Genomic DNA, 27,377 nt, shown 5'->3' with positions numbered 1-27,377 from the left:
GCTATAAAATTGATAACTGATATAGGCTAGCAATAACTATAATTGATAACTTCACATTTTGGGTGGATGGTTGGGTGTAAGGGTGGTAACTCCGCCAGTGAGCAATCACTGTCTGTCCTAAGCCAGAATCAAGGAGGAAGGACACCCTTGGGAGAAGATATTCGAGACTAAACTCGGAAATGGAAAGTATAAAATATTATATGTGAATCTTTCCACAGCTCTAGCGCAAAAACGGTGCAACCTATGGAAAACATGACAGGGACAAATATTATAGGAAATTTTATGTAGATTATTTTTTGTTTCGACTACTTTCTCTGTAAAATGCATTTCAAGCGAGATATTTGGAAAAAACCGTTTTTTCCCGCCATTTTTTCAAAATGGCGGCTAAATCCGGGAAGGTAGAGGGGTGCAAAATTAATACATTATTAAGAACCACATTAGGAAGAAAATAAAGCATATTGCAGCTTTCCTTAATTTTTTTCCTTATTCAACCCCCTATTGACTGGCCTACTAGTACATATGCTACTGTGTTTGCGAATTTTGATGAACATTATATCATCTTGATACTTGGTATCTTTATAATTACTTTTGTCGATTAATTTGCAATATTAGGTTCTTTAAGGAAGAAGGAATCAAATGAAGACATTGTATTTAATGTAGATACTTTGCAGTACACGGAATGCGCCAAAAAGGGTGAGTTTGGACAAGAAATACTTCCATTTTGGTGGAAATATGTTGTTGTCAGAAATATAATCTATGTGTAACAACTGCTTACACTCTAAGAAATGGCTGTAAAATATACGGTACATTACTGAGAAAATATTCAGTATGACTGTATTACTGAGGAAGTTCAGTATATTACTGAGAAAATGTGTTTTAATTTTTCTTTTAATTTTAGCATTATAAAATATAAGGTACATTACTTAGAAAATATTCAGTATGACTGTATTATTGAGGAAGTTCAGTAACTTACCGAGAAAATGCGTTATCTCAATAATGCACTGACAACGTGCGGAGCATTGCATTCTGGGTTATATACAGCGACCATCTTGCAGCCCAACAAAGAGATCGGAACATTGAGGGAAATTTGGTAAAACTTATTTCCTGTATGTATATTTGTTTTTCTTAGCAGCTGGCACATTATTCTCTTTTAGTAATTTCTCATTTGATGCCAATTGATTGTTTATCTCTGTAAATTCGACCTTAACTGCAAATTTTTTAATCTTTCTGGTTGCCACAAATTTTCGAAAGTAACTACTAACTGACTGGATTTTACAGTGCAGATAAATAGTTTAGGCAAATATTTCACTAAACTGTAGCAATGTACAATTGTAATCAGTGTACATACTCTGCATCAAACATGAAGCAATATGTCAGTCACTATAAGTATCACAGAAATACACCAAACTATCGATTTCCGTGTGGAATCTGTAAATGTGTGCAAAGTTTTTCAAGCTATTCTGGTTTCAAGACACACGTGTATCGTGAGCATAAGTACAGGTCTACTTGTAGTTCATTATATGACAAAACTGCATCCAAAAGTGTACTTCTGAAGTGTACTCAACCCCATTGTCAACAGAAATGTAGGAACTTGAGATTTTATTTGCCATTTGTCTTTGAAAAAACATCGGACAATTTATGGACACCTTACCTTACGTTGATACTGGACGCAGGTCGCTAGACCTATGTATATGTCCAGATCGGTGACCTTCGATTGGCCAGATGCAGAAATTACATCTTGGTCATCCTCCGGTAGGTCTTCGCCGGGTGTGCCAGTAAATGCAATAGTTTTTTCATAGTCATATTTTATTGCCTGTCTCTCCCAGTGCTTATCAAGTTTCGTTTCAAATTCTCTTATAGTTTTTGCCTTTATGACACTATTGGGGAGGCTGTTCCAAGCATCCACTACCCTCACTTGGAAAGCACCTTGTCGCAGTCTAGTCCGGCTCCTTGGTTTGAAGATCTTTAAGATGTTGCCCCGAGTTGGTCCTTTTCTCAATTGGAAATTTATGTTAACAGCAGGGTCATAGTGCTGATTTAAAATTTTGTAGACCTCCACCATATCTCCACGTAATCTTCGATATACTAAAGTTGGAAGGTCCAGCTTCCTTAGTCTTTCCTCATAATTAAGGTTTTGTAGGTGTGGCACCATCTTGGAGGCTCTACGTTGAACATTTTCTATTGTCCTAATATCTTTTTTCTTATAAGGTGACCAGACGGACTGAGCATATTCCAAGTGAGGTCGAACAATTGCCTTAAAAAGAGTGCGAAATGTTGGTATATCAAGGTATACAAAAGATCGCCTAATCATTCCCATGATCTGGTTGGCTTTGTTCACTTTTTCCTGTATGTGGTCACCAAAGGATAAACTCTCATCAGTAAGCAAGCCTAGGTCTTTCTCCTTGACACTTCTCTGAACCACTGTTTCATTTTCCTCACCACGTGGCATATAATATACTGTGTCTTTTGTTTGCCTACGCCCTCCACTTACTTTCATGTGTTTGCACTTCTGGGGGTGGAATGGCATTAACCATGTTCTTGACCATTCTTGCAGGGAGTCCAAGTTTTCTTGTAATTTATGTCTGTCTTCTTCATTTTTAATTTCTCGGAAAATTTTAGTGTCATCTGCGAATAAGAACAGGTCCGACTGTACACAGCTAGGTAAATCATTGATATATATGACAAAAAGCACTGGTCCAAGTATACTGCCTTGGGGAATGCCACTGTGTACTCTTTGATATTTTGAGAATGTTCCATTGATTTGGACTCTGCCTCCTCTCCAGCAAAAATGAGGTGATCCATCTGAGGACATTACCGCCCACACCATATCCGGCAAGCTTTCTTAGAAGTCTTTGATGAGGGACTTTATCAAATGCTTTTTGAAAATGTAAGAATATTGCATCAGTTTCTCCTCCATCGTCAATGACTCTGGTCCATTTGTCAATAACATGTAGCAGCTGAAGAACAGTTGACCTACCTGTTAGAAATCCAAACTGACTGTCTGAAAACAAATCATTACGTGTCATGTGTTCCATAATGTGGTCCCTTATAATGGATTCAAGAACTTTGCAAGTAATACATGTGAGGCTCACAGGGCGATAGTTGTTGACCTCAGATTTATCTCCTCCTTTGTGTATTGCACTCACATTAGCTGATTTCCAGTCTTGCGGTAGCTTCCCCTCTCTAATAGATGTTTCAAATAACTCTGTCAGTACTGGAGTAATGTTGTCCCTGAGTTCCTTTAGGATCCTGGCATTTATATTATCAGGGCCGGGTGATTTATCCACTTTTAGCTTTCCAAGTTTTTTCCATACATCTTCCTCTTTCACTTGACAGTCATTCAGTGGTTCATCAAAGTTACGAACTGGTATATGTGGCAATTCACCATCTGGTTCCTGGGTAAATACCTTTGAGAAAAAGGCTGATAATACCTCGGCCTTCTCCTCATCCGTTATGGCAATTTTTCCATCCCCGGCTTTTAGGTCTGTAACTCTAGTCACTGTTTTAAGTTTACTTTTGATGAAACTCCAGAATTTCTTGGGTTTCTCTTTAACTTGACCTACTATGTCTTTTTCCTCTTTTTTTCTGAAGTTTTCTGGTCAGACACTGTACTTTGTTCCTCCATTTCTTATATTCCTGCAACTTGTCACTGTTTTTGGTTTCCATGTACCGAGACCAACTTCTGTTTTTCTTCTTAATGGCCATTTTGGTGCCCTCGTCCAATTTAATAAGTCTGTGTCTATCTCTGGCTAAATTACTATCATAGGTTCTACTAGGAACATATATGCTTTCCACCTCTTTTAATTTGTTCTTCACAGTAGACCATTTGTCCTCAAGTCCATCAATTTTTAGTACCTTCTCTGTCCATTTCTGGGGAAAATCTTTTCTCATTGCTTCATAATCACCTTTATCATAGAAGAAGACCTGTCTTTTTGTTGGAATTCTCCGTATGTAACAATTGTAGTCGAATTTCAGTAAGCTATGGTCACTCTTGCCCAGGGGTGATAAGGTTGTAACTGAATTTATCATATCCTCCTCATTAGTCAAGACTAAGTCCAAAAGACTGGGGTTGTCAGTACCTCTTCCTCTTGTTACTTCCTTAACATGCTGGAACATATAAGTATCTCTCAAAGTTTCCAAAAATAGGTATTCTTCACTATTTATACCATTCTGGGTTGTCCATCTTTGCCAGCTAATTTCAGGGAAATTAAAGTCCCCAGTGATGAGTACATGGGATGTGTTCATTTCTATTGCCTCCTTGATAAGTTTTCTTAGATTACTATTATTTTCTTCTTCACTGTTAGGACTTCTGTATATACAACCTACTAGTATTTCATCCTTTCCCTGTAATTGTATTTTAATCCACACAGATTCCTGATAATTGGTTATTAGTTTAATTTCTCGTGCATGCATATTTTTTTTGACATAGATTACTATACCTCTTCCTAATTCATCCATAATGTTAGTAAACATTTTGTATCCATCTATTTGTAATTCACTTGATACCAAGTCATATCGACAGTTTTTTGGTTTTACTTCATTAATAAGTATAATATCAGGTCCATTATGTACATGTAATATTCTAGTTCTTAGTTCAGTCATTTTATTTGCCAAGGTGTCAGCGTTTGTGTACCAGCAGATTAATGATTCCGCTGTATTTTTACCACTTTTCTTTTCCCAAGTGGACCCCTCACCCGGTAAATGAACTTTCCCGACTGATCATTTGCTTCCCTTCTCTTTGCTTCCTCAGTCAACTCTTTCTGCTTCTCTCTTTGGGCCTTGGTCATGTCACAATGGATTTTGACATCTCTATATTTCTCACGTCCTCTGAGATTGACTATTCTCTTTAGTACCATATTCTTCAAGCTCTCTGAATCAAAGCCCACCAGTAAGGGTCTTGGTCTTGTGGAATTTTCATTCATAGTGCCCAATCTAAACATTTTATTTATCACAAGAGCATTGCTATCAAGCTCCATGGCTCCAACAAACAACTCTTTAAGAAAATCTGCATCCTCTTTATTTCTCATCCTTCTCTCCTCTGCTGCACTCTCTGGTACCCCTTGTATCACTATATTGTTTTTCCTTGCTTCTTCATCCCTCAATTCTTCAAGTTTTGCAATCTTATTTTCTAGTCTTCCCATGTCACCCAAAGGTGCAGTAACTATTCCTTCCTTCCCATTCACACCATTATTCTTAAGTAGCTTGCACTCTTCTTCTATTTCTACTGTCTTTTTCTCTGTTGCTTCTAATCTGTTCTTGACTCCCTCAAATTGTTCTACCATATTTTCATTCAGCACTCTTAAGAGCTTCCAGTTTACTTATTACTTCCTCACCTTTGCTCTGTTCTGAGACCACAATTTGACCAACCTGTTCCATTTTCTCTTCCAGTTTCTCTTGTTTGCTTATTATTGTCTTCATGGTGTTGTAGATCTTAACACAACCATGTTTGCAATGCTGACAGTTCCATAGGATTTGATTTCCCACTTTTTGCATATACTCATAAACTTCATTTGGCATATTCTCACAAGCTCTGTGGAACCATATTTCACAGATATCACAACAAATAGCTTCATCATCGTCTGAAACTTTCAACTCACACTTCCCGCATTTGTAATTTGAAGTGTTATCTTCCATCTTGTGTGCCACAGTTTGTTTACCTTTGACTCCACCTGTATTCTCATAATTTTTTTTCTTTCCTGATTTCGACATTATGCTGATACAATGTATCGATAGCTGAGTTTATGATCAGTATCACTTATCAGATCTTACTATTTACTGTAGAAAAAGGTTGCTTTTGCAGAGCTCACTTGGCACACCCACCTCCGAGATGTTTGCGGAAAACATACAACGGCCAACCATACAACTTGATATCTGGCTCATGTGTTCCTAGTGATAAATGTTGTGATGTGAACGATGGTGTACTTCATTTCCTTCGGAATTGCGTAGTTTTGTATATGTTAATTGTTAAAGTAATGCACTTTGGCCTACCTCTCCTCCCAAACGATCTGGGGGGGAAAATGTGGGAAACCGGGGTTTTTGGGTGGGGGGAACATATCCTTTTAAAAACTCAGAAAACATTTGGTGTGACCTCATCTTTTACATCACATCTAACTAGGAAACATAGATATTGGACTCACACATTATTGCAAGATAGCTGTTTCCAAATTAGCACAGAGGAAACTGATTTCTCTGTTAATGAAATCTTAGAAATGGAAATTGATGAAAATTATGTTTCACTGAATAATGATACAGATGATGATGATTTGCTCTCGGATGAGATGAAGGAAGAGCTACTTTTGAGGGAATTAGCATTATTTTACTTGAATTTAGAAGCAAAATTTATTATACCTGCTAAAACAGTACAAAAAATTGTAGATGAAGTCAGATGCATACAACAGATAAGAGAATAAACATATACAAAAAAAATTATGTGAAAAATTGATTGAGGCAGGTGTAGAAAATGACAAAATTCAAGGAATTCTTGAGACAGTGGAGCAGGGATTTTTCAGAGTAGTATGAATGGTCCCTTAAGATCAGAACAAACTAGGAAAACATATTATGAGAACAAATTTCCTTCTTTGCATCTAAGACCAATATATCTTGGACATGATGATGAAAACAGTGCAAGATATGCTCAATACATCCCAATTAAAGAGAGTATAAAATTGATGTATGATAGTTATCCTGCTTTCATAAATTTACATAATGTCCCAGAAGCTCGTACTGCAGAAAATGAGATGCCTGAGATACTCAGAGATGTTAAAGATGGGACAGTATTTAGATCTTTATTTCAGCAGGAATCATTCCAAATTATTTTGTACCAAGATGCCTTTGAAGTGGTGAATCCTCTGGGATCAGCCAGGAAGAAGCATTAAGTTGTAGGTGTCTATTTTACCTTGGCTAATATTGATTCACATTTACGGTCATCCATTGACCATATGCAACTGGTTATGCTATTCGCCGAGTCGGATCTGCAGTTTGGGCAAGATAAAGTGTTTTCAAGACTAGTGAAAGATCTGCAGTCACTGGAAACTACAGGCATAGAAGTGAAAACTGTTGAAGGTGAAAAGAATATTCAAGGCACTGTTTGTGCAATTGTTGGAGATAATCTTGGATCTCATGGAATTGGTGGATTTGTGGAGAGTTTTAGACACCAATACATTTGCAGATTTTGCACACTTGACTTGGACTCCTTCAGAGAGACACCTTACAAACTTGGGACTAGGAGATCTGTAGAGAGTTACACCAGGGATATTAAATACATTGATGAACATGCTAACCTTGCTTCTCATCATGGTATTAAATTTGATTCAGTTTTTAACCAGTTGACACATTTTCATGTTGCAAATCCAGGACTGCCACCTTGCTTGGGGCATGATCTCTTTGAAGGTGTAGTGTCATATGACATGCCACTCATCATACATAATCTTGTCAACAAGAAGTGGTTTAGTTATGACAAATTGAATAGCAAGATATTTAACCTGGTCTTATCAGGAACTGATAGCTTGGATAGACCAGGCGGTGTAACTAGGAATAATGACAGACTGGTGGGCCATGCTGTTCAAAATTGGGTTTTTCTCAGGCTGTTTTCTGTGTATATTGGGGATTTAGTTAAAGATACCAATGATGAAGACTGGCAGCTTTATTTAAAATTAAAGTTGATAGTTGAATTGGTTTGTGCTCCAGCTATAGCCCAAGGTCAGATTGTCTTCTTGGCTTCTCTAATTGAAGATTATATTGATTACAGAGCTACCATATTCCCAAACATCAACCTTAGACCAAAACATCATTTTCTCTGTCACTACCCTGAGCTAATTGTCAGATTTGGTCCACTGATCCGATTGTGGACAATGAGATTTGAGAGCAAACACTCATACTTTAAAAAGTGTGGTAGAGGTCTTCATAATTTAAAAAATCTCCCCAAATCACTTGCCAAAAGACATCAGTTGCTACAAGCATTTTACAGTGCTGGTTGTCTCTTCCCTGCTGCCTTTCAAATAAAACATTCTTTAGATTTCAAGCTTGACATTCTTGATGGACATATTAAAACAGCAGTATTTAAAGGTACCGAGTACTGAAAAGACCAAGCCTTGCTTCTAGAAAAGAACGAGGATGGTTTTCTGGAAGGAAAAATTATCCTTATTTTGGTGAAAGAAATGACTTTTTGTTGTGCAAACCTATCAGTTCATTTGTGTGCCAACCTCTGGCTTGCTAATATGTCATGGATCCTCACAGTCTGTAAAGAGTACAAAATGTGTAAATTTGAGTCATATTCTGAGTTATGCACCCCATAACATCTACAAGCTTGGACAGGATTGGGGAATTTCATTAAAATACACTGTTCCTACATAAATATATGTACACAAGCAGATTTATGTGCAATCCAAATACAAGCCAGCCTAAAAATATTTGTTTAGATTAACATGTCTTGAAAAAATTATGTAGGTAGGTAAAAAAAAAAAATTAAGCATGGAATCTAAGCACTTTTGTTGAACTTTCATACCTTTCAGACAAGTGTATAAGTATTGATTAGTGTGTGTGAGACCTCTTCCCCCATCTCACTGAAAGTGAAAAAGCGAACTATTCTATTTTTCAAATATAAAAAAGCTGATTTTCTCTTTACATACTTGTCAGAATTTTCTTCATTTAATAAACTTATCATGTGCCAGTTGTGCTAAGCTTATCAAATATACCTCTTCCAAACAGTTTTGAATTGATTTTTTTTTATACATCTCATATCTTGCATTTGGTGGTGTGTAGCTGTTTCTGGACTACATACTGTCATTTTCCAGTGGCTGTATCATTTTTAAACATGGATGAAGTGAAAGACCTAGTCTTGTCTGGGCTGGTGAAACTTAAGCTTGAACACAAGCTAGAAGAAGTGATGAAGTGCCTGGAGGATGTTGGAGTGGATAGAGATGATGAGTTGAGGCTTATAAAGGACATCGACCTTCATGCAGCACTGAAGCCTATAATGGCCAGAGCCCTCATGGAGACATGGACAGCCCAGGGTAAGTCAAGTGGTATGTTTGTGTCTGTAGGAGATTTAACTTGGGTTGACAAGCAAAAAAAAAAAAGAAAAAAAAAGAAAGTCCTTACCCCTAAAATGGGTTCACAGGCATCCATCATTATCTAAACATGAAAACATCAAGACAGAATGAAGCCAGTAAAATATATTTTCTGTAAGTAGCAGTAAACAAAGTGAGTACACTTCCTGGCCTTTTTAAAATAGAAATCTGTACTTAGAATGTGTATTGGAAATTGAAATACCTTTAAGAGCATTTTGGGAAAATTGAGAAATCAAATGAATGCTATGAATGGGCAGGCCCGATTTAGAGTTGGCCATGATAAGTGGGTGGGGATGTGGTCCTGATCAGGGCCATCCACATTGGGCAGAACCTGGTCAGTTTAATTAAATTAATTTGTTATATTTTACAGTGGATGATAACCCTCAAGTTGTCAGTGAGGCAAGCAGTCCCCTACGACTGATACCTCACACCCCCTTGAGGTCCATAGTTCCTGACAGCCAGTCACCATCCCCAAGTGCTCACTGTGCAACATGGCCCTCAACTGTTGAGCTGACATTTGAGGACATGGAAGACAGGCCAAAGGGGGTCAGGAAGGCAGTTCATAGAGTGCTGAAGCATGGTGGAACTGCAGAGCTGTCTCCCAGAGATAGGAGGGCCATTGTCAGACATGTGGTGGCCAAAGTACTGCAGGTGCACCCAAAGCCTTATCGGTGCCACATGGAGGTGATTGCTAAAAAAGTGATTGACATCTTCCCATGCCTCAAAGATGTGCAAGTGGCTGGCACCAGTATTGGCAGAGGATATGATTCTGTTCTCAACCAGCTGGTTGCTAGAGCGGAGACTGAGAGGCGTGGGCAGTACAAAATAAAGATAATTGCTGAAGATTCTGACAGTGAAGAAGCTGCAGTAATAAAAAAAAATCAAGTTATGGACCAACAAATAAATTGCCTGACCCCCCTGAGGAACAATCTGGTCCTGAGTTTGAGTATTACCATCAGAGGGTAATGATTATGAAGGGCTGCAGCACATTCGAGCTGAGGGACAAATGGCCAGCTCTGTTTACAGCAGAAGCTTTGGATGGTCACTTTCAACAACTGATGGGCTTCAGTTGTCAAGGCAGAATGCTGGAGGCTTTTGGGGAGAAGCAGCAACTTATTGTTGACTCTTTTGAAGAAGAAAGCAGAGTAAAATCCAAACTTGCAAAGAAACTGAGGGGCAGACTAAGATGTGCAAAAAAAGCGTGTGAAGAAGTGGGAAATCAGTTGCCCTACCAGGTGGCAACAATCACCCTCATCATGGCATAATTTCAAGAGGCAAAAGAATCCCTTTTTCGAGTTGCAGAGGTAGGATTTATACTGTACTTGTTAAGCAACTACAGAATTAAAAGATATTTCAATAAAAAAAAAAAAAAAAAGGTTTATAAAAGCTGCAACATAACATAAAAACTTTAAATAATATTAGAATTATTCAGTATCCAGGACATTTTAGGCAATATATTAAGTTGAGAATTTATTGGTGATGTACACATGACTTGGAAAAAAGATTGATGTTGAAATTATATGAATAATTAATTGCTGTATTTCTTTTCTAGAAACCATATGATGTGAACAGACTGACAGAGGAAGCAGACTTCCCAAAAACGCCATGTTTGATTGCAGTTGGTAAGTATATGTGGATTCATAAAATATTCTAATATGGAAATTACTTGCTCCAACACTATTCCATGGCCTCTTTATTTTAATCAGGAAACTTCTGTTTGTCCAACCATGATTTCCTTTTTTGAATTCCTACTTATCCTGAACAAGTAAAGAGCTGTTAATGTTGAGCCCTGGCAAATGAAAGTGTTTAGAAGCCTTGAAATTGTTAATGTGTTTCTATTGCAGTGATATTTGCCTCACACAATAGTCACCTTTCTCTAGGTCTTCAAGTGTCAAGTCATTAAATGTGTTTATATATTTTTTGAAGGAACCCCTTGCCTTTACAATGGATCAAATTTCTACTTGGCGTCAGATGGAGTGATCGTCATGAGGGACATTCCATGCTTCATCCAGGCCTTTGCTCTCATGTTTGAGCTATTTTTCATCATGGATGTAAAATACCCATCAAATGCTGGGTTTACTTTGGAGTTTGTTCAGAGGTACTTGTTCAAGTGGATCAGTAAAGCTAGATTCAATCAAGATAGTTGCTGAAATACATGTATTTCATTTACAATCCAAAATAGCACTCCATGACTGAAGTAACTTTAAATGTTAAATTGAATTTTCCATGCAGGTTCTTCATGAAGATCGACCCAAATTCTGGGACCAAAATCCACAAAGGACCCCAAAAAAAAGAAGGTGGCTCCTGTTAGCCCAAAGGTGCTGTCTCTGTTTAATCTGTTGAAACATCACCAGCCAGATCAGCCGGAGCATGTGAGAATGTTGTGATTCTCTAACTTTGATGGGAAAAAGTGTTGTTTATATATACATATAGTTTTCTTTGCATAATTATTTATTTGTAAATTGCTTTATAAATCAGTATTTTGATCATTTCAACAGTCAGCAAGGTTATGAATAAATTCTTGTATTGGCTTCAGTAGGATAATGGTAATGGGTCTCAAGCACAATACCTACAATGCTCTTTTTGTGTTATGTAGGTTTATTTTCGTACTGCCCGTAGGTTTATACACCTTGTACATAGTTTTTATTTATCCATTTTAAAACTTTTTTACACTGTATGTATATATATATATGGGCCATGTGTGCCTGAAATAAAAGTATTATTATTTTGTACTAAAAATTAGAGTACCCGTTAAAAAAAGTATGTTAAATTTTCTTTCGAATAAACATATATTCATTTGTTAGTCATAATACTTCAAGTGCTTAGAGTTCTGTATGTTCCCATTGCCAGACAGCCAGTTTAGTTTCTTTTTCTTTTTTTGTTAATGCTTGTAAGAGATTATATCACTTGAAGACTACCGGTACATTTAATTAGGTAGCATTCTTCACATTGACATATAGGCCTCATATAGGCATATTTTCCAAGAAAATATTATCCTTGTGACAAGTATTCATTGAATCTTGAATAAAACTGGATCTGTAATTTTATTTCACAAAGTGTTCAGTTTTTTGTCATAAAAAGTACTGTTTGGGTATTATGAAAGGATTTCTTTTAAATTTGTTTATACTTAGTACATTGCATCATTTATTCTCTTAAGGATTTGATCTTAGTAGTTATTTAGTTAAATGTTGTGATTCTTTAACTTTGATGGGAAAAAAGTGTTATATGTACATATATTTTTCTTTGCACAATTATTTATTCCTAAATTGCTTTATACATCAGTATTTTTATCATTTTAATAGTCAAGGTTATGAATAAATTCTTGTATTGGCTTCAGTAGAATAATGGTAATGGGTCTCAAGCACAATACCTACAATGCTCTTTTTGTGTTATGTAAGTTTATTTTTGTACTATAAGCTAGGCTACCAGTTTAAAAAGTATGTTAAATTTTCTTTGGAATGAACATATTTTCATTTGTTAGTGTTAATACTTCAAGTGCAGAGAGTCCTGTATGTTCCCATTGCCAGCTAGCCAGTTAATTTTTTTTTTTTTTTTTTTTTAATGTTTGTAAGAGATTATATCACCTGAAGGCATTTCATTAGGAAGCATTCCTCACACATATATGCCACATATAGGCATATTCCCCCCCCAATTTTTTTTTTATATAATATCCTTGTGGAAAATATGGGATTATACTGTAAAAAAAAATTGGTGTGACTAAAAAAAAATTTCGGTGTGACCGTAATTTTTTACAGTAGAAAGATGGAAGCCCCAGCTGCCAGTATAGTACCGTAAAATTACTGAAAGTTTCTTAGTGTTATCATACAATTGTGTTCATGCATAGATGACAAAAAGGAAAAGAAAAACAAATGTTTAGATTCTCTCATTGGGAAACGTCATTAATCCCACAATGCACCGCGCTCCATTGCTGTCATTATTTTCGTGACGTCGATAGAAAACACTATTTTTGTATATATAAAGTTTCCTGGTCATCTCCATCGAGTTTTTGGTCTTCAAAATACAGAATTGCGCTGAATGGCCTACCGGCTCCGGCGCTTGGTCTTCGAGCCAAAAAATTTCATAAATCAAATCAAATCAAAATACAGAAACATTTCTTCGCCAAAAGTCAAGGAAAAGGTTGCCTACGCGCGATGACCATGCACAAGGACCGAAAAATCTTCCCGCGCTCCGATGCCGACGTTATGACGTCACGTTGCATCAAATTCCATCATATTTTCAATATTTTTATCCATCTTTCCACGTGTTTAAAATTTTCTCAATGTTTCGTTCAACACAATTGTCAAAATTCATCGTCTTTCCTATATTTTCAAAACGTTTCTCTACGTGTATTTAAGGATTTTCTCAATGTTTCGCTCAGAACACAATTGTCAAAATTCATCGTCTATATTCTTTTTTACACATTTTTCTCTGCACGGCTTTCTCAGAAAATTTCGTTCCCTGATACCATAACACCTTGATTTCCCTTTCACGTCTTAAGCTATGCAATAACACCGTCAATTTCTATCTTCACACTAGGCAAAAATACCGTCGATTTCCTACACAAGGCAAAAATACCGTCGATTTCCATCTATAGGCAAAAATACCGTAGATTTCCTTCACACTGCAAAACTTTCGTAGATTTCCATCTACACACTAGGCAAAAATACCGTTGATTTCCATGTACACACTAGGCACAACTGCCGTCGATTTTCATCACGACAAAATACCGTCGATTACGATCTTCACACTAAGCAAAAATGCCATCGATTTTTATCTTCACACTAGGCCAAATATCGTCGATTACTATCTTCACTGCAAAAATGCCGTCGATTTTCATCTTCACACTAGGCAAACTACCGTCGATTTCCATATCCACACTAGTCAAATATACCGTTGATTTCTATGTTCACAGCAAAACTGCCGTCGATTTCCATCACAAGGCAAAATTACCGTCGATTTTTATCTTCACTAGGCAAAAATGCCGTCGATTTCCATCTTCACATTAGGCAAAATGCCGTCGATTTCCATCTTCACATTAGGCAAAATGCCGTCGATTTCCATCTTCACATTCAATCTACCGTCGATTTCCATATCCACACTAGTCAAATATACCGTTGATTTCCATGATCACAGTAAAATTGCCGTCGATTTCCATCTTCACACTAGGCAAAATTACCGTCGATTTTTATCTTCACACTAGGCAAAAATGCCGTCGATTTCCATCTTCACACTAGGCAAAATGCCGTCGATTTTGGTTTTCTATGTCGACGTCTTGCTTCATATTTATTTTTTGTTTTATTCGCCATGACCATACACAAGGACCGAAAAATCTTCCCGCGCTCTGATGCCGACGTTATGACGTCACGTCGGATATATTTTCTATATTTTTAAAACATCTTTCCACGTGTTTAAACAATTTCTCATAATGTCTCGTTCAACACAGTTGTCAAAATTCATCGTCTCTTCTATCTTTTTAAAATGCTTCTCTCTACATGTATTTAAAGATTTTCTCGGAATGTTTCGCTCAGTTTAATAACGCAATTGTCAAAATTCATCGTCTTTTCTTCTCAATTTTTTTTTCTCTACACGGGTTTCTCAGAATGTTTCGTGTGAAGATGGAAATCGACGGCAGTTTTGCTCAGTGTGAACATGGAAATCAACGGTATTTTTGCCTAGTGTGAAGATTGAAATCGACGGCAGTTTTGCTCAGTGTGAACATGGAAATCAACGATATTTTTGCCTGGTGTGAAGATGGAAATCGATGGCCTTTTTGGTTAGTGTGATGGTAATCGACGGTATTTTTGCCTAGTGTGAAGATGGAAATCGACGGCAGTTTTGCCCTGTGCGGAGGAAATCGACGGTATTTTTGATAGTGTGAAGATGGAAATCAACGGTGTTTTTTGCCTAGTTTAAGACATGAAAGGTAAAGATGTCATGGTATCAGGGAACGAAATTTTTAGGTCAGCATTGTGGACTTACGTAAGACTGAACGAAACATTCTGAGAAAGCCGTGTAGAGATTTTTTTTTTAAGAAGAAAAGACGATGAATTTTGACAATTGTGTTCATTAAAACTGAGCGAAACATCACGAGAAACTATTTAAATACATGCAGAGAGAAAAGTTTTAAAAATATAGAAGAGACGATGAGTTTTGACAATTGTGTTGAACGAAACATTGAGAATTTTTTTAAACACGTGGAAAGAAAGATGTTTTAAAAAATTTGAAAATATATGCGACGTGACGTCATAACGTCGGCATCAGAGCGCGGGAAGATTTTTCGGTCCTTGTGTATGGTCATCGCGAATAAAACAAAAAATAAATATGAAACAAGACGTCGACATAGAAAACCAAAGTCGACGGCATTATGCCTAGTGTGAAGAAGGAAATTGACGGCATTTTTGTCTAGTGTGAAGATAAAAATCGATGGTCATTTTGCCTAGTGTGAAGATGGAAGTCGAAGGCAGTTTTGCTCAGTGTGAACACTGAAATCAACGGTATTTTTGCTTGGTGTGAAGATGAAAATCGACGGTATTTTTGCCCAGTATGAAGATCAAAATCGACGGTAATTTTGCTCAATGTGAACATGGAAATCAACGGTATTTTTGCCTGGTGTGATGATGAAAATCGACGGTATTTTTGCCTAGTGTGAAGATGGAAATCGATGATCTTTTTGCTTAGAGTGATAATGGTAATCGACGGTATTTTTGCCTAGTGTGAAGATGGAAATCGACGGTATTTTTGCCTAGTGTGAAGATATAAGACAACGAAACATTCTGAGAAAGCCGTGTAGAGATTTTTTTTTAAGAAGAAAAGACGATGAATTTTGACAATTGTGTTCATTAAAACTGAGCGAAACATCACGAGAAACTATTTAAATACATGCAGAGAGAAAAGTTTTAAAAATATAGAAGAGACGATGAGTTTTGACAATTGTGTTGAACGAAACATTGAGAATTTTTTTAAACACGTGGAATGAAAGATGTTTTAAAAAATTTGAAAATATGTGCGACGTGACGTCATAACGTCGGCATCAGAGCGCGGGAAGATTTTTCGGTCCTTGTGTATGGTCATCGCGAATAAAACAAAATATAAATATGAAACAAGACGTCGACATAGAAAACCAAAGTCGACGGCATTATGCCTAGTGTGAAGAAGGAAATTGACGGCATTTTTGTCTAGTGTGAAGATAAAAATCGATGGTCATTTTGCCTAGTGTGAAGATGGAAGTCGAAGGCAGTTTTGCTCAGTGTGAACACTGAAATCAACGGTATTTTTGCTTGGTGTGAAGATGAAAATCGACGGTATTTTTGCCCAGTATGAAGATCAAAATCGACGGTAATTTTGCTCAATGTGAACATGGAAATCAACGGTATTTTTGCCTGGTGTGATGATGAAAATCGACGGTATTTTTGCCTAGTGTGAAGATGGAAATCGATGATCTTTTTGCTTAGAGTGATAATGGTAATCGACGGTATTTTTGCCTAGTGTGAAGATGGAAATCGACGGTATTTTTGCCTAGTGTGAAGATATAAGACTGAACGAAACATTCTGAGAAAGCCGTGTAGAGATTTTTTTTAAGAAGAAAAGACGATGAATTTTGACAATTGTGTTCATTAAAACTGAGCGAAACATCACGAGAAACTATTTAAATACATGCAGAGAGAAAAGTTTTAAAAATATAGAAGAGACGATGAGTTTTGACAATTGTGTTGAACGAAACATTGAGAATTTTTTTAAACACGTGGAAAGAAAGATGTTTTAAAAAATTTGAAAATATGTGCGACGTGACGTCATAACGTCGGCATCAGAGCGCGGGAAGATTTTTCGGTCCTTGTGTATGGTCATCGCGAATAAAACAAAAAATAAATATGAAACAAGACGTCGACATAGAAAACCAAAGTCGACGGCATTATGCCTAGTGTGAAGAAGGAAATTGACGGCATTTTTGTCTAGTGTGAAGATAAAAATCGATGGTCATTTTGCCTAGTGTGAAGATGGAAGTCGAAGGCAGTTTTGCTCAGTGTGAACACTGAAATCAACGGTATTTTTGCTTGGTGTGAAGATGAAAATCGACGGTATTTTTGCCCAGTATGAAGATCAAATCGACGGTAATTTTGCTCAATGTGAACATGGAAATCAACGGTATTTTTGCCTGGTGTGATGATGAAAATCGACGGTATTTTTGCCTAGTGTGAAGATGGAAATCGATGATCTTTTTGCTTAGAGTGATAATGGTAATCGACGGTATTTTTGCCTAGTGTGAAGATGGAAATCGACGGTATTTTTGCCTAGTGTGAAGATATAAGACTGAACGAAACATTCTGAGAAAGCCGTGTAGAGATTTTTTTTAAGAAGAAAAGACGATGAATTTTGACAATTGTGTTCATTAAAACTGAGCGAAACATCACGAGAAACTATTTAAATACATGCAGAGAGAAAAGTTTTAAAAATATAGAAGAGACGATGAGTTTTGACAATTGTGTTGAACGAAACATTGAGAATTTTTTTAAACACGTGGAAAGAAAGATGTTTTAAAAAATTTGAAAATATGTGCGACGTGACGTCATAACGTCGGCATCAGAGCGCGGGAAGATTTTTCGGTCCTTGTGTATGGTCATCGCGAATAAAACAAAAAATAAATATGAAACAAGACGTCGACATAGAAAACCAAAGTCGACGGCATTATGCCTAGTGTGAAGAAGGAAATTGACGGCATTTTTGTCTAGTGTGAAGATAAAAATCGATGGTCATTTTGCCTAGTGTGAAGATGGAAGTCGAAGGCAGTTTTGCTCAGTGTGAACACTGAAATCAACGGTATTTTTGCTTGGTGTGAAGATGAAAATCGACGGTATTTTTGCCCAGTATGAAGATCAAAATCGACGGTAATTTTGCTCAATGTGAACATGGAAATCAACGGTATTTTTGCCTGGTGTGATGATGAAAATCGACGGTATTTTTGCCTAGTGTGAAGACGGAAATCGATGATCTTTTTGCTTAGAGTGATAATGGTAATCGACGGTATTTTTGCCTAGTGTGAAGATGGAAATCGACGGTATTTTTGCCTAGTGTGAAGATATAAGACTGAACGAAACATTCTGAGAAAGCCGTGTAGAGATTTTTTTTTAAGAAGAAAAGACGATGAATTTTGACAATTGTGTTCATTAAAACTGAGCGAAACATCACGAGAAACTATTTAAATACATGCAGAGAGAAAAGTTTTAAAAATATAGAAGAGACGATGAGTTTTGACAATTGTGTTGAACGAAACATTGAGAATTTTTTTAAACACGTGGAATGAAAGATGTTTTAAAAAATTTGAAAATATGTGCGACGTGACGTCATAACGTCGGCATCAGAGCGCGGGAAGATTTTTCGGTCCTTGTGTATGGTCATCGCGAATAAAACAAAATATAAATATGAAACAAGACGTCGACATAGAAAACCAAAGTCGACGGCATTATGCCTAGTGTGAAGAAGGAAATTGACGGCATTTTTGTCTAGTGTGAAGATAAAAATCGATGGTCATTTTGCCTAGTGTGAAGATGGAAGTCGAAGGCAGTTTTGCTCAGTGTGAACACTGAAATCAACGGTATTTTTGCTTGGTGTGAAGATGAAAATCGACGGTATTTTTGCCCAGTATGAAGATCAAAATCGACGGTAATTTTGCTCAATGTGAACATGGAAATCAACGGTATTTTTGCCTGGTGTGATGATGAAAATCGACGGTATTTTTGCCTAGTGTGAAGATGGAAATCGATGATCTTTTTGCTTAGAGTGATAATGGTAATCGACGGTATTTTTGCCTAGTGTGAAGATGGAAATCGACGGTATTTTTGCCTAGTGTGAAGATATAAGACTGAACGAAACATTCTGAGAAAGCCGTGTAGAGATTTTTTTTTAAGAAGAAAAGACGATGAATTTTGACAATTGTGTTCATTAAAACTGAGCGAAACATCACGAGAAACTATTTAAATACATGCAGAGAGAAAAGTTTTAAAAATATAGAAGAGACGATGAGTTTTGACAATTGTGTTGAACGAAACATTGAGAATTTTTTTAAACACGTGGAAAGAAAGATGTTTTAAAAAATTTGAAAATATGTGCGACGTGACGTCATAACGTCGGCATCAGAGCGCGGGAAGATTTTTCGGTCCTTGTGTATGGTCATCGCGAATAAAACAAAAAATAAATATGAAACAAGACGTCGACATAGAAAACCAAAGTCGACGGCATTATGCCTAGTGTGAAGAAGGAAATTGACGGCATTTTTGTCTAGTGTGAAGATAAAAATCGATGGTCATTTTGCCTAGTGTGAAGATGGAAGTCGAAGGCAGTTTTGCTCAGTGTGAACACTGAAATCAACGGTATTTTTGCTTGGTGTGAAGATGAAAATCGACGGTATTTTTGCCCAGTATGAAGATCAAAATCGACGGTAATTTTGCTCAATGTGAACATGGAAATCAACGGTATTTTTGCCTGGTGTGATGATGAAAATCGACGGTATTTTTGCCTAGTGTGAAGATGGAAATCGATGATCTTTTTGCTTAGAGTGATAATGGTAATCGACGGTATTTTTGCCTAGTGTGAAGATGGAAATCGACGGTATTTTTGCCTAGTGTGAAGATATAAGACTGAACGAAACATTCTGAGAAAGCCGTGTAGAGATTTTTTTAAGAAGAAAAGACGATGAATTTTGACAATTGTGTTCATTAAAACTGAGCGAAACATCACGAGAAACTATTTAAATACATGCAGAGAGAAAAGTTTTAAAAATATAGAAGAGACGATGAGTTTTGACAATTGTGTTGAACGAAACATTGAGAATTTTTTTAAACACGTGGAAAGAAAGATGTTTTAAAAAATTTGAAAATATGTGCGACGTGACGTCATAACGTCGGCATCAGAGCGCGGGAAGATTTTTCGGTCCTTGTGTATGGTCATCGCGAATAAAACAAAAAATAAATATGAAACAAGACGTCGACATAGAAAACCAAAGTCGACGGCATTATGCCTAGTGTGAAGAAGGAAATTGACGGCATTTTTGTCTAGTGTGAAGATAAAAATCGATGGTCATTTTGCCTAGTGTGAAGATGGAAGTCGAAGGCAGTTTTGCTCAGTGTGAACACTGAAATCAACGGTATTTTTGCTTGGTGTGAAGATGAAAATCGACGGTATTTTTGCCCAGTATGAAGATCAAAATCGACGGTAATTTTGCTCAATGTGAACATGGAAATCAACGGTATTTTTGCCTGGTGTGATGATGAAAATCGACGGTATTTTTGCCTAGTGTGAAGACGGAAATCGATGATCTTTTTGCTTAGAGTGATAATGGTAATCGACGGTATTTTTGCCTAGTGTGAAGATGGAAATCGACGGTATTTTTGCCTAGTGTGAAGATATAAGACTGAACGAAACATTCTGAGAAAGCCGTGTAGAGATTTTTTTTAAGAAGAAAAGACGATGAATTTTGACAATTGTGTTCATTAAAACTGAGCGAAACATCACGAGAAACTATTTAAATACATGCAGAGAGAAAAGTTTTAAAAATATAGAAGAGACGATGAGTTTTGACAATTGTGTTGAACGAAACATTGAGAATTTTTTTAAACACGTGGAATGAAAGATGTTTTAAAAAAATTTGAAAATATGTGCGACGTGACGTCATAACGTCGGCATCAGAGCGCGGGAAGATTTTTCGGTCCTTGTGTATGGTCATCGCGAATAAAACAAAATATAAATATGAAACAAGACGTCGACATAGAAAACCAAAGTCGACGGCATTATGCCTAGTGTGAAGAAGGAAATTGACGGCATTTTTGTCTAGTGTGAAGATAAAAATCGATGGTCATTTTGCCTAGTGTGAAGATGGAAGTCGAAGGCAGTTTTGCTCAGTGTGAACACTGAAATCAACGGTATTTTTGCTTGGTGTGAAGATGAAAATCGACGGTATTTTTGCCCAGTATGAAGATCAAAATCGACGGTAATTTTGCTCAATGTGAACATGGAAATCAACGGTATTTTTGCCTGGTGTGATGATGAAAATCGACGGTATTTTTGCCTAGTGTGAAGATGGAAATCGATGATCTTTTTGCTTAGAGTGATAATGGTAATCGACGGTATTTTTGCCTAGTGTGAAGATGGAAATCGACGGTATTTTTGCCTAGTGTGAAGATATAAGACTGAACGAAACATTCTGAGAAAGCCGTGTAGAGATTTTTTTTTTAAGAAGAAAAGACGATGAATTTTGACAATTGTGTTCATTAAAACTGAGCGAAACATCACGAGAAACTATTTAAATACATGCAGAGAGAAAAGTTTTAAAAATATAGAAGAGACGATGAGTTTTGACAATTGTGTTGAACGAAACATTGAGAATTTTTTTAAACACGTGGAAAGAAAGATGTTTTAAAAAATTTGAAAATATGTGCGACGTGACGTCATAACGTCGGCATCAGAGCGCGGGAAGATTTTTCGGTCCTTGTGTATGGTCATCGCGAATCAAACAAAATATAAATATGAAACAAGACGTCGAAATAGAAAACCAAAGTCGACGGCATTATGCCTAGTGTGAAGAAGGAAATTGACGGCATTTTTGTCTAGTGTGAAGATAAAAATCGATGGTCATTTTGCCTAGTGTGAAGATGGAAGTCGAAGGCAGTTTTGCTCAGTGTGAACACCGAAATCAACGGTATTTTTGCTTGGTGGGAAGATGAAAATCGACGGTATTTTTGCCCAGTATGAAGATCAAAATCGACGGTAATTTTGCTCAATGTGAACATGGAAATCAACGGTATTTTTGCCTGGTGTGATGATGAAAATCGACGGTATTTTTGCCTAGTGTGAAGACGGAAATCGATGATCTTTTTGCTTAGAGTGATAATGGTAATCGACGGTATTTTTGCCTAGTGTGAAGATGGAAATCGACGGTATTTTTGCCTAGTGTGAAGATATAAGACTGAACGAAACATTCTGAGAAAGCCGTGTAGAGATTTTTTTTTAAGAAGAAAAGACGATGAATTTTGACAATTGTGTTCATTAAAACTGAGCGAAACATCACGAGAAACTATTTAAATACATGCAGAGAGAAAAGTTTTAAAAATATAGAAGAGACGATGAGTTTTGACAATTGTGTTGAACGAAACATTGAGAATTTTTTTAAACACGTGGAAAGAAAGATGTTTTAAAAAATTTGAAAATATGTGCGACGTGACGTCATAACGTCGGCATCAGAGCGCGGGAAGATTTTTCGGTCCTTGTGTATGGTCATCGCGAATAAAACAAAATATAAATATGAAACAAGACGTCGACATAGAAAACCAAAGTCGACGGCATTATGCCTAATGTGTGAAGGAAATTGACGGCATTTTTGTCTAGTGTGAAGATAAAAATCGATGGTCATTTTGCCTAGTGTGAAGATGGAAGTCGAAGGCAGTTTTGCTCAGTGTGAACACTGAAATCAACGGTATTTTTGCTTGGTGTGAAGATGAAAATCGACGGTATTTTTGCCCAGTATGAAGATCAAAATCGACGGTAATTTTGCTCAATGTGAACATGGAAATCAACGGTATTTTTGCCTGGTGTGATGATGAAAATCGACGGTATTTTTGCCTAGTGTGAAGATGGAAATCGATGATCTTTTTGCTTAGATAATGATAATCGACGGTATTTTTGCCTAGTGTGAAGATGGAAATCGACGGTGTTTTTGCCTAGTGTGAAGATAAAAATCGATGGTCATTTTGACTAGTGTGAAGATGGAAGTCGAAGGCAGTTTTGCTCAGTGTGAACACTGAAATCAACGGTATTTTTGCCTAGTGTGAAAATGAAAATCGACGGTATTTTTGCCTAGTGTGATAATGGTAATCGACGGTATTTTTGCCTTGTGTGAAGATGGAAATCGACGGTATTTTTGCCTAGTGTGAAGATGGAAATCGACGGTGTTTTTGCCTAGTGTGAAGATAAAAATCGATGGTCATTTTGACTAGTGTGAAGATGGAAGTCGAAGGCAGTTTTGCTGAGTGTGAACACGGAAATCAACGGTATTTTTGCCCAGTATGAAGATTAAAATCGACGGTAATTTTGCTCAGTGTGAACATGGTAATCAACGGTATTTTTGCCTGGTGAAGATGAAAATCGACGGTATTTTTGCCTAGTGTGAAGATGGAAATCGATTATCTTTTTGCCTAGTGTGAAGATGGAAATCGATGATCTTTTTGCTTAGTGTGATAACTGTAATCGACGGTATTTTTGCCCAGTATGAAGATCAAAATCGACGGTAATTTTGCTGTGTGAACATGGAAATCAACGGTATTTTTGCCTGGTGTGAAGATGAAAATCGACGGTATTTTTCCTAGTGTGAAGATGGAAATTGATGATCTTTTTTTTTAGTTGCATCTATACATGAGATCAATCAGTAACAGCCTCCATCCAATATGGACAAACAAGTTTTGCAAATGTTACATTTATGGGGGTACATGAAGAATTGTCACCCCAGTATGCCAAATATCAACAGTGGAATAAAAATTTCGTTAGGTTAGGGATAGGTTAGGTTAGGTTGAATGAGGGTTATGCTTATTGTTATCAACTTTATAACTGAAGATTCGTAAACCCAGGATGGCCCACATGAAGACTTGTCACCCTGTCGAAGACTGGGGTGACAATTCTTCATGTGATCCCATTTTTCTTTATATTATCCACTGCAGACATGTTTTGTTTTATTGCAGAGATTATAGCGCGAAGGATTTGATCAACTTTACCAACAACAACCCTGGCGTGGTGGTGTACCTAAAACCTCGGAGGCATCGATCACTTTGCATCAAAGCAGAGTACTGTAAGTTTGACTTTGGCAACAGGTAGTAGCCTCTTTTACATTGGAGCTTAAACTCAGGAATCCTGTAAAGCATGAGGGCCCCACACCTGTATCAGTGTGGCAAACCTAAGACCCTCATACTCCTGGTACAGTAACAGCTCTCCCCCTAATCCCTTGTCACAAAAACAGTTACCTGCATTATTGAAAAAAGTCACTTTCTTCCCTTTGAATTCAAGAGCTGGAGTTCTTCTTAGCTTAATAAAATTTACTGGTGTTAGCCCGAATTAAAGATTTCATATCTAATGACATTCGCAGAGAATTCGCTTCTAAAAGCCTGCCCGCACACCAATGTTCCCTCTTAATTCTTTGCTGTGAGTGAGCACAACAATTTGTTTGTGTGCAAATTTTGCCTTCTTTGCAAAGTATGTGTGTACTTATGTGGGTCACCATACTGACTGCAGAACACAATACAAAGGATCTCAAGACATGTGATTCTATGAAATTGACAAATTCTCAAAATCACCTTCCTTTTGTTTTAAATTGTTATGAAATCATACAATTAATTTCTTCAATTAGAACATTTCAATTTCATCTTGAAAACATTGTATGCACACATTTTTTTCCCTTTGTGTACCATTTTTAAAACATATGTGCATGCGCACAGCTTAGAGAGAACCTTGCTCCCCTGCACCCCACATGCCCTGAAGCATAGTAATTGAGCAAACCAAGAAATCAATTTACAATTTGATTATGACTGAGACGTATTTTTAAAGGAAATGTATCTAGAATATACAATATTGACAATTTGTTTATTAATTTATTATTATTATTATTTTCTACCCATGGCATATTACTAATTAGATCTATGGTTTCAGTAAATGGAGGAGAGGAGTATCCATAAACACTTATGATGACCTGAATGGGGAGGAGCTGGTTGCAAAGTGGGTCGAGTACATGCACGCGTGGGCGATCAGGGTACTCAGTGGAGCGTCTCCGCAAATATCAACACACAGACTTCCTGTCAATACAGGGACCCTGGACACCATGGACGCATCGACACCTAGTGTTCAACACAGTCACTTTCCCAGCCGTAAGTACTTGAATAGTAATAATACACAGATACATACACCAAGGGCTTTTTCCTCCTTACAAGGGAGGTAGCCAAAGTAGTAATAACAGGTGTATATCAAGTGGGAGTGTTTTTAGTTTCTGGTGAAGTGGTGGTGCAGGTAATGGTTAAAGGTAGTTCTTGAGAACATGTTTTGATTGCCAGATGATGATGATAATTGTCATGTGCAAGTAATTACTTGTTTGGAAATGTTGGCCATGGTGGACTTGGAAGATTTGTACAGAATAATTTCAGACACTCATGCAGGGTTTGTGCAAGATACATTCTTGTCTAACTTCAGTGCAAACTCCATTCAAATGAAAGCCTCTACTATGGAGTGTACTTGGGAGCCTCTTATGTATAAAATACCAATGTGTTTCCTTGGATAAGATCCTGTAAAGTGTAACAGTATTAACGGGATTAACAGTTAGCATACGATGATGCTGGTGTACATGAGGATACTGGTGTCAGGATCTTGATTATATTTATTTTGTAGCTGTAACTGAGTGACCCCATGTATTCTGTAGACAGACTTGATCTTGTTTTCTGTGGTTATCCACATTCAGGGTAGAAGAGAACAAGTATTACAGCCATAACTTTATATCTTATAATGAGTGTATTGTGATGCATCATCGTATATCAGTCAGGCAGCTGTGCATGAGTATTCGACTTGTGTTGAAGAGGCTAATAGTGCAATCTGTCAATGTGTTCCTGGTTCTCTCTTTGGAAGCTAGTCATGTTCACTGGTTCATCCCAGAAGTCACTCAAAGGTTCTTGTCTGATAGTATTGGTACTAAAAATAGTCATTATTGCATGGTAGATGTAGTGTTGAAAGAGGTGATTTTTTTTTTTTTGTACAGAGCCATATAGTTTGTATTTTTATTGCTAAAACTTGCATAGTTGTTTCTGTTCATATGTAAATATACTATGATTTGTCCCAATCTTGTCATATTTGAACTGTTTCATCCATTCCCCATTTGTTTTAAGATTTCATTTGTTATGACAAAACTCTTGAACAAAATTCTTAAAAAAATTTGCAGCTCCTCCAGAAGTTACAGGAACAACTCAGCTGATTGAACTGTGTGAGCAGCTGAAGGAGGAGGAGGACACCAGTGGATAAATCAATTCATCAGTTGTTTTACAACTTTGTAATATACTGTATGTAGCATCTTCAATAAAGTGTTTCTTTTACTCCAAGTATTCTTAGTTTTACAGAACTGTACGGGCTTGAAACATGCAACATAAGAGAGGAGGAGTTTGTATTTACCTAGTTGTATTTTACAGGACAAGAGCTATGCTTGCAGTGACCTGTTTTTGTATTTCCCTGCATCCAGTTTATTCTTAAAGTCATGTATATTTTTGGCACTCACTGTTTCTCCGATTAGTTTGTTCCAGACATCAGTCACTCTATGTGGGAAGCTATTCTTTTTTAGGTCTCTTCTGTAACTGTCCTTTAGCTTCTTTTCATGTCCTCGTTTCTTTTCTGTTCCACTTTAACAAGTCGTCTCTATCGAGAATTTCCATCCCTTTCATAATTCTGTGTTTGAGATGAGGTGGCTGAGAAGTATAATAGGGGTTACTAGGCTGGATAGAATGAAAAACAAGGAGATGAGGAGAGTGGGGGTGGAAAAGGAGTTGGGAGATGGGGTCAGTAACAATTAACAAGTACATTATGCATTGTTAAAGTTTTTTTATTTAAGACTTATTCTTTGTATTTACCTAGTTGTATTTACCTAGTTGTATTTTACGGGAAGGGGAGCTATGCTCGTGGGGTCCCGTCTTCATATCTCATTTTATCTAAACTATTTTTAAATTCATGTATTGTTTTTGCACACACCACTTTCTCATCTAACTTGTTCCAACTGTCTATTACTCTGTGAGGAAAGCTGTTCTTTTTCAAATCTCTTCTATAGCTGTCTTTTTTTATTTTCTTTCCGTGTCCTCTTGTATTTCTGTCATCCCATTTTATCAGATTCTCTCTATCAGTAATTTCTATGCCTTTCATGATTCTGTAAATAGCTATCAAATCTCCTCTCTCTCTTCTTTGCTCTAGTGTCTGTAGTTTAAGTTTTTGTAGTCTCTCTTCATATGATAGTTTTGAGAGTGTTGGTGCCAATTTTGTAATTGCTCTTTGTATTCTTTCAAGTTTTTTTATACATTTTTTTGTACTTGGTGACCATATCGTTGCTGCATATTCCAATCTTGGTCTTATCAGGGTGATTAGGATTTTCCTCACCATTTCTTCATCCAGGTATGTAAATGCCACTTTGATTGTTCTTATTAAATTATAAGTTTCTCCAAAAATCTTATTTATATGTTTCTCAGGTGACATATTATTCATAACAATGACTCCCAGGTCCTTCTCATTTTCTACTTTTTTTATTCCTTCTTCTCC

The 27,377-nt window shown here is 36.9% G+C and overlaps 1 protein-coding gene and 1 pseudogene across 1 annotated transcript; both read left to right on the top strand.

The window, feature by feature from the left end:
- The window catches only part of LOC143022995 (large ribosomal subunit protein mL43-like), a 40,677-nt pseudogene extending 15,291 nt beyond the window's left edge, over positions 1-25,386 (top strand).
- LOC143022994 (uncharacterized) lies at positions 1,045-11,060 on the top strand. The gene is made up of 5 exons (XM_076181431.1): positions 1,045-1,106; positions 8,793-9,011; positions 9,439-10,372; positions 10,621-10,690; positions 10,995-11,060. The coding sequence occupies exons 2-3, from the start codon at positions 8,813-8,815 to the stop codon at positions 10,032-10,034; spliced, it is 795 nt and encodes a 264-aa protein (XP_076037546.1). The 5' UTR covers positions 1,045-1,106; positions 8,793-8,812; the 3' UTR covers positions 10,035-10,372; positions 10,621-10,690; positions 10,995-11,060.
- Positions 25,387-27,377: the final 1,991 nt, after the last annotated feature.

The sequence above is a fragment of the Oratosquilla oratoria genome, unplaced genomic scaffold, assembly GCF_046742065.1.
Source record: "Oratosquilla oratoria isolate Oo_2021 unplaced genomic scaffold, ASM4674206v1 SCAFFOLD267, whole genome shotgun sequence".
NCBI lineage: Eukaryota > Metazoa > Arthropoda > Malacostraca > Stomatopoda > Squillidae > Oratosquilla > Oratosquilla oratoria.
This window is presented reverse-complemented; position numbering and strand designations above follow the sequence as displayed.